At 39.1% G+C, this 8,943-nt stretch overlaps 1 gene segment (V, D, J or C); it reads right to left on the bottom strand.

The window, feature by feature from the left end:
- Positions 1-7,158: 7,158 nt before the first annotated feature.
- Positions 7,159-7,653, bottom strand: LOC131906341 (immunoglobulin kappa variable 1-39-like). The segment is given in 2 exon segments: positions 7,159-7,478; positions 7,599-7,653. Coding segments are annotated over 2 exon segments (375 nt in total).
- Between the last annotated feature and the right edge of the window lie 1,290 nt (positions 7,654-8,943).

Raw genomic sequence — 8,943 nt, 5'->3', positions numbered from 1 at the left:
ATATCAATTATGAGAAATACATAATTTCCTTTACTTTTTGAGTGAGATCTTTATATTTTGGGTTTTTAATTTTTGTTCAGGCACCAAATATATTTTCACCAAAAAATGTAAATTGAAAACCTTAATAAGACTCTAAATACCACTGTATTACCTACAAAACCCTCTGCTATTGTGCTAACTAAGTTATTGATCATTGGAATGATAGGATAATAGGTAAAGCCTAGACTGTTATACATCCAGGAGAAAACAATGTTTTAAAAATGCTAAAATATCTCTCTCAAATAAGAAGGGTAATATTATAATATACGATGTTGTCAGGGAGAGAGAAAATTTTTTCAACCAAGACGGACTCATGGAAATCCTAAAATACATTTGGCAAATGTCAGTCATTAGTTGAGACACTAGTACAAATTCCAGCCCTCCAAGAGCTGGGCCAGAGGATCTATCTATACTATAATTACTGATTGATAATTTACTTATTCACTCTTTATAAATTGGCTTTATAGTACAGAGTGTTTAATCCATTAGAGAAGAATTAAAATGCGTGAAACTATCTAAACTAGACATGAATTGTATAGCATATATCCCTACATGAAATATTTGTTAAAACTGAGAGTGGTATATTTTGTGTTGTGGAGATTATTCTGCCATGTACAAGTCTTTCTCATTGTTCTAATTATTTTGTTTTAATTAATAAATTCCCCAGACCTTTCAATCTTGAGCTTTCTCAAGTATTTTCTTCTCTATGTTCTTTCATGTTTTGCCTTCAAAAAGGGAGATATAACATTGTTCCCCTGTCCTATACACATTTCACTCAGTTTTTTGGGTTTTTTTTTGTTTTTTGTTTTGTTTTGTTTTTGGTTTTTTTTGGGTTTTTTTTTTTTTTTTTTTTTTTTTTGGTTTTTCGTGACAGGGTTTCTCTGTGTAGCTTTGTGCCTTTCCTGGAACTCACTTGGTAGCCCAGGCTGGCCTCGAACTCACAGAGATCCGCCTGGCTCTGCCTCCCGAGTGCTGGGACTAAAAGCGTGTGCCACCACCACCCGGCTAAAAATGTGTAGTCCAGGCTGGCCTCGAACTCATGATCCTCCTGCCTCTGCCTCCTTCAGCAAATCCTACCTGTGCGCGCCACCACAACCAGCCAGTTTTTCATTCTACCCATTTCCATTTTGTTTCCTCCATGGTTTGTATTACTGAAAAGTGACTACACTCCATTTGGTGCATACAGAGAACGATTTTCTCCAACAATCCCCTTATCATTCTGTCATATATCAGAGTGAATGCAATTCTCTTGCACAACATTTCATAAAATAAAGCTTTTTCTAAACCACTGATATGATAAATTGAACTGGCCTTTGCTTTTAATCATCTCATAAGTGAGAAACATCTAAATATTTACCTTCCCTCAAAAGTCCTGTTAATCTCCTTAATGAATTTAAGGATTCATAACAGGATAATTAAGTAATTTAAAATTCAATAAGGTAACAACATATAGCAAAACAGAATAGAAAATCTTTAGCTCTTTTCCATGGATTAATGGTCTGCTGTGCTTTACAGATGCATAGTTGGATAAACAGACATAGTGTCTTAGTTATAGTTCTATTGCTGTGAAGAGACATCATAACCACTGAAAAATCTTATAAAAGAAAAACATTTACTTGAGGTGACTTTCATTTTCAGAGGTCTAGTCCATAATCATCATGATGTGACATGGTGACATGAGGGCAGACATGGTGCTGGAGAAGTAGTCAAGTGTCCTACATCTTATCTCATAGGCAACAAGAACTGGTTTCAGTGGCACACTGAGGGAAACTTGAACAAAAGAGACCTCAAAGCCTGCCTCTACAATAACACACTTCCTCTAACAAGGCCACACCCACTTAAAAATATCACCTAATAGTGCCAATTCCTTTAGGGGCCATTTACTTTCAAACCACCATAAATAGAGATTATCTATCTATCTGTCTATCTATTTATTTATCTATCTATCTATCTATCTATCTATCTATCTATCTATCTATCTATCTATAATCTGTCTGTCTGTCTATCTATATAGTCATGTGTTAGGTACTGGAAGTCCCAGAGTCTGAGGGTTACTAGCTTAAAAAATAGCTATGTTGTCTTGAGGTTCACACTCTTTTCTTTGCTAACATGATGTTTATCACATCTCTCTAGCTGTGAAAATAGCAGTTATTGAGATAGCAAATATTCACTGAGATGGAAACATTGGAAGAAGTAAAGTCTCATACAGTGATTCTCTTGCTGTTACAGTCATACAAGTGAAAATGAATATATCTATGTTGAGAATATCAACCACTTTTTAAAAAATATATCTTTATTTGAATAAGTGTTCTATGACCACATGTTTGTAAGCACAATGTGCACATATCTGGTGTCCTTAGATGACAGAAGAGGTTGCATGATACCCTGGAATTGAAGTTAAAGTTAGCTGTGAGTCACCATTTGAATTCTGAGTATCAAATTTAGGTTCTCTTCAAGAACATCAGGTGCTCCTTTAAATCAGGTAATCTCTGCAAACCTCATGATGTCATTGTTTTTCTCTGCTTAGTAGTATTCCCTTGGGTATATGTATCACATTTTCTTTATCCATTCAAAGGTTCAGGAGGATCTAGGTTGTTTCTAGGTTCTGGCTATTACAAATAGTGCTGCTTTGAACATAGCTGAGCATGTGTCCTTGTGGTATGATAGAGCATTCCTTGGGTATATGCAAAAGAATGTTATAGCTGGGTCATGAGCAAGACTTATTCCCAATTTTCTGAGAAACCACCATACTGATTTCCAAAGTGGCTCTAAAAGTTTGCATTCCCACCAACAGTGGAGGAGTGTTCCCCTTGCTCCACATCCTCTCCAGCATAAGATGTCTTCAGTATTTTTGATCTTAGCCATTCTGACAGGTGTAAGATGGTATCTCAGAGTTGTTTTGATTTGCATTTCTCTGATGATTAATGATGTTGAGCAATTCCTTAAATGTCTTTCGGCCATTTGAGATTTTTATTTTGAGAATTCTGTTCTCATAAAAAATAGCCCATTTTTTTAATTGGATTGTTAGGTATTTTGATGTCTAGTTTCTTGAGTTCTTCATATATTCTGGAGATCAGCCCTCTGTCAGATGTCGGGTTGGTGAAGATCTTTTCCCATTCTGTAGGTTGTTGTTTTGTCTTATTGACCATGTCCTTTGCCCTACAAAAGCTTCTCAGTTTCGAGTTCCCATTTATTAATTATAGCTTGCAGTGTCTGTGCTAATGGTGTTATATTTAGGAAGTGATCTCCAGTGCCAATGCATTCAAGACTACTTCCTACTCTCTCTTCTATCAGGTTCAGAGTAGCTGGATTTATGTTGAGGTCTTTGATCCACTTGGACTTAAGTTTTGTGAATGGTGACAGATATGGTTCTATTTGCAATCTTCTACATGTTGACATCCAGTTATGCCAGCAGCATTTGTTGAAGATGCTTTCTTTTTTCCATTGTACAGCTTTGGCTTCTTTGTCAAAAATTAGGTGTTCATACGTGTGTAGATTAACGTTAGGGTCTTCAGTTTGATTCCATTGGTCCATATGTCAGTTTTTATGCCAGTGCCAAGCTGCTTTTATTACTGTAGCTCTATAGTAGAGCTTGAAGTCAGGGATCGTGATGCCTCCAGAGGTTGCTTTATTGTACAGGATTTTATTTTAGCTATCTTGGGTTTTTTGTTTTTCCTTATGAAGCTGAGCATTATTCTTTCCAGGTCTGTGAAGAATTGTGTTGGTATTTTGAGGGGGATTGCATTGAATCTGTAGATTGCTTTTGGTAAGACTGCAATTTTTACTATGTTAGGTTTGCAGGCAAATGGATGGAACTAGAAAATTTCATCCTAAGTGAGGTAACTCAGACTCAGAAAGAAAAATATGGTATGTACTCACTCTTAAGTAGATACTAGATATAAAGCAAAGGACAACAGGACTGCAACCCACAGCTCCAAGGAGACTAGCTAGTAAGGAAGACCCTAGGAAAAATACAGGGATCGCCCGGTGATGGAGAAATGGATGAGATCTACATGAGCAAACTGAAAGTGTGTGTGTGTGGGGGTGGAGTAATGGAGGGCAACAGACAGGGGCATGAGAGCTTAGGGGGGCAGGGGAGCGGGAGGTCTGAGCTGGAACAGGGAACACAGTGGAAGAACATGGAAGGAGATACCATGAAAAATGGAGGCACCATGGGAATAGGGAGAAGCAGAGAGCTAGGGAGGTCCCCAGGATTCCAGAAAGTTGACTCCACCATAGACTACTGGCAATGGTGGAGAGGGTGCCTGAGCTGACCTACTCAGGTGATCTGACAGCTGAATACCCTAACTGACATCAAAGAACCATCATCCAGTGACTGATGGAAGCAGATGCAGAGATCCATGGCAGGGTCCCAGGCAGAGCTCTAGGAGTCCAACTGATGAGAGAGAGGAGGGATTCTATGAGCAAGAGATATGGAGACCATGATTGGAAAAAGCAGAGACAACTAGCCAAACTAGTAGAAACACATGAACTGTGGACCAATAGTTGAGGAGCTCCCATGGTACTAGGCCCTCTGGATAAATGAGACAGTTGTTTAGCTTGAACTGTTTAGGGGGCCCCTAGGTAGAGGGACCTATCCCCAGTGCATGAGCTGGCTTTTTGGAACCTAGTGCCTATGGTGAGATACTTTGTATAGCCTTGGTGCAGAGAGGAGGGGCTTGAACCTGCCTCAACTGAATGTACCTGACTCTGCTGACTCCCCATGGGAGATCTTACTTTGGAGGAGGTGGGAATGAGGGATGGTCTGTGGGGGAAGCCTGGCGGGGGGAGGGAAGACAGGAGAATCTGTAGTTGATATGTAAAATGAATAGAAAATCTCTTAATCAAACAAACAAACAACAAAAACTAACCAGTTAACAATGCTAAAAAAACAAACAAACAAAAAACAAAACAAAACTGGGCATTCTCTCCAACTCCCAACTCCACGAACTACTTTCAAATGTATATTTCCACAATTTGGACATGATGTCAAAGTATTGAAGCTAATGTTCCTAAAAGAGACTGTAAACTTGATTAACTCACCAATAATTTATGTAGAAAGTTAAGCAACGTCATAACTAAGAATATCAGAAGCCAGCTAAGTGGTAGCACACACCTTTAATCACATTAATCATAGCACTAGAAAGACAGAGGCAGGCAGATCTGTGTGACTTTGAGGCCAACCTAGTCTACAGAATGAATTTCTGTAGCCAGAGCAACAGAGAGAAAACCTGTCTTGAAAAACAAACAAACAAATCATTAGCCTAGAAAAGTGGTATTATACATTGTGTTCCCCAATATATTGTGAACACTAATAAACTTATCTGGGGTCAGAGAACAGAACAGCCAGTAGATATAGAGGCCAGAAAACAGTGGCACATGCACCTTTAATCCTAGCATTCTGAAGGTAGAGATTCCTCCGGATCTCTATGAGTTCAAAGACACACTGGAAACAGCCAGGCATGATACCACATGCCTTTAATCCTAGGAAGTGATGGCAGGAAGCAGAAAGGTATATAAGGCAAGAAAACCAGGAACCAAAGCCTGGTTAAGTTTTTAGGCTTTTAGCAGCACTTTAACAGAGATTCATTCTGGATGAGGACTCAGTGGCTTCTAGTCTGAGGAAACAGGCTCAGCTGAGAAATTGGCAAGGTGAGGTTAGCTGTGGGTTGTTCTGCTTCTCTGATCTTCTAGCATTAATTCCAAAACCTGGCACTGGGTTTGTTTTTATTAATAAGACCTTTTAAGATTCATGCTATGCCAGGCGGTGGTGGCGCATGCCTTTAATCCCAGCACTCAGGAGGCAGAGAGAAGTGGATCTCTGTGAGTTCGAGGCCAGCCTGGTCTACAGAGTGAGATCCAGGACAGGCACCAAAACTACACAGAGAAACCCTGTCTTGAAAAAACCAAAAAAAAAAAAAAAAAAAAAAAAGATTCATGCTACAATTAAATGTTCTCCCTTGATTTTTCTCTTTAGTATTAACCTACAGGAATTGAGTCTGTGTGTACTATAGAGGCACAGGTAGACAGATACATGAGTGGGGCATCATAAAGAGACAGGAAATAGTACTTACTCAAACACAAAATCTTTTTTTAAAGATTTATTTGTTTTATGAATAAGTGCTTCATCTGTAGGTACTTTATGCCAGAAGATGGCATCAGATCCCATTATAGATGGTTGTGTGCCACCATGTGGTTGCTAGTAATTGAACTCATCACCTCTGGAAGAAAGGCAGTGCTCTTATCCACTGAGCTAACTCCCCACACAAACACTCCCAAACATACACACACACACAATTTTTAAGCAAACAACAAAATGGAGTATAGATAGATTACTTTTGTTTTAGTGTTTTCTCCTGTTTCTAAAACTGTGCTATGGAATGTCAATTCTTAATTAATACCACACTCAGTAGCATGTTTAACAACCATTTACTCCATATGATTTCAAATAAACAAATCTACTTCATATAATAGTATTAAAAGTCAGGAGTGTTATTCAATATTGTTTGATAGTTGAAAGCAGACCAGTGGGCATAGGAACTACTAGAATTCTAACTGAAGTGCTGCAGAAGGCTGAGAGCATCAATACCCCACTACTAGGATTTCAAGACACAAGAGAGGATCATGGTTAGACAGTCTTTACTTTCTCTGTCACATGTGCTCTCACTTCTGTGAGAAAGCCTGGAATCCTCTCTACTGTCAACTTCTCTCAGTAATGTTTCTCTCCCCTTTTAATTCTGTAGATTAGAAGCTTATTTTCTGTTTTAAAAGAACCTGTGTTGGAATGGCCAAAGTAGTTTCCACTGTTAGGTATGAATCCCACCTGGTGATACAACTCAGACCCCTCACAGGGAATAACTGTGTCCTCTCTTAAGAGAAAAAATGCATAGATACTCTTAACTGCTGGAGATGAAGAGGAAGAAAGACAGGGATGGTACAGAGAGGACCATTTAGCCTCTCTTTAGTTCAACAAACTACAAAACTTTAGTTGTACAAAAACAAATGACTCTCCAATGGCTTTGAAAAATCCTGTGAAATCTGAGAAAGAGTTTCAATGAGTGACCCACGAGGAGGATCAGCTGGGGCAGCCCAGCCTCTCACTTCTGCTTCCATGGAGGTTTATGTTATGACTTGTATCACTGTGGGAGGGGTATAACCTTGTTGACAGTAATAAGTTGCAAAGTCTTCAGACTCTAGGCTGCTGATGGTGAGAGAAAAATCTGTCCCAGACCCACTGCCACTGAACCTAGATGGGATCCCATCTTCCAAGCTATCTGCACCATAAATCAGAAGCTTTGGAGCTTTCCCTGGTTTCTGTTGGTACCAGTTTAAAGCATAGCCTATATCCTGACTAGACCGGCAAGTGATAGTGACTTTGTCTCCCAGAGACGCAGACAGGGAGGATGGAGACTGGGTCATCTGGATGTCACATCTGGCACCTAGGAGTGGAGACATAATAAATTCCCACATAGTTAAGCATGATAAGAGAGGACCTCCTCCAAATGCCAGTGAACAATAATCACTTTAACAGTAAAATTCCCATTTTAGGCTTTTTTTACCTGGTAACCAGAGTAACAGGATCCCAAGGAGCTGAGCAGGGGCCCTCATGTCCATGCTGAGTCCTGACTGCAGTGACAACTGTACAGGGTATGACTGGTATATGAAGAAGTCCTCAAGGCTGTGCAGTGAGTGCATGCAAATCACTGGGAAGCAGGTAGGATGGGCACAGCTGCAAGACTTGCATATCTCAGTAACTGACCACAAGTCCTGTGTCCCCAGATGCCCAAGGTCAGACCACACATATGCCACCAGAGAATGCTTTACTTCTTAAAAATTATAAATAATACTTTGGAGGTTATTTGAAAATTTCTACTGTATATAAGATCTATTTTGAATTATATATTTCAAAGATATATTGTGGGTAGTATAGAATAATATCCTGCTGTCAGGAAATATACAACAGAGAAGGAACTATTAAATCTTTAACTCATGGAAATAATTCCTATTGGTTAAAAAAGTGTATGTCCCTTTCTTCAGAAGGTTATGTTCATTTGCTCTAGTCATTACATAAATTAAAAGATAATTTTTTATCTGGATCATTTTTATAGGAATTAAAAAAAGACTTAAGAGCCTTAATTATGTTTACTAAAGTACAAAATAAGGAATACACATGGGTACACATAAAACCTTGATCATAACTACATGTGTCATTTGGATTTCTGACTCCATCTGAAGATCGAGGTACTTTTGGACCCACAGACTGCATGAGCAGTACCTTTTTCTTAGTTTAGGGTCCTCCATATTTGGCCTGTTTTCTGCCTTTTCTTACTATGTCCCACAGTTCCTCAGCATGAAGGATTTACCAGTAATGACATACATGAACAATGTAACAGAAAACACTGTTACTCAATACATGGCTCTGCTGTGTATTACGAATGACATTTACACCTTCCACTCTTGAACAGAAACTGGAGACATCATCCTGATTCAGGCATCAGCCTTACTGTCTACAAGTGGGTCTCAGTCTACAAGCAACCTAAGATGCAGAAATCTTTGTGCATTTTCATACACGAACATTTGTGCATTATGCATTTCACACTCATGTGTTTGGTTTGGCCATCCATTCTTAATTATCAGCAGGAGAAGTAGAATCAGTTCAGTATTGAGTACTCCTGTCCTGACGCTTAGAATCTTTGGGGTTTCTTAGAAACATTACTATGAAAGGCCAGACAGTGTGGTAGCCTATGCCTGACCTTGCTGACTTTCCAGGGATCTGGACTTGAGTGATGGGTGTGAACAAATGCCTAGTTATAAAGCAGCTTCTTCAAGATACATGGCACCTTCCCATTCAGAAGTATCACACAGCTACTTTTGGCTGGATTAATAGGAAAGCTGGATTCTCTG

This window comes from Peromyscus eremicus, chromosome 3, assembly GCF_949786415.1.
Source record: "Peromyscus eremicus chromosome 3, PerEre_H2_v1, whole genome shotgun sequence".
Taxonomy (NCBI): Eukaryota; Metazoa; Chordata; class Mammalia; order Rodentia; family Cricetidae; genus Peromyscus; species Peromyscus eremicus.
The sequence above is the reverse complement of the archived record's forward strand: the minus strand, read 5'-3'. Positions and strand labels throughout refer to the sequence as shown.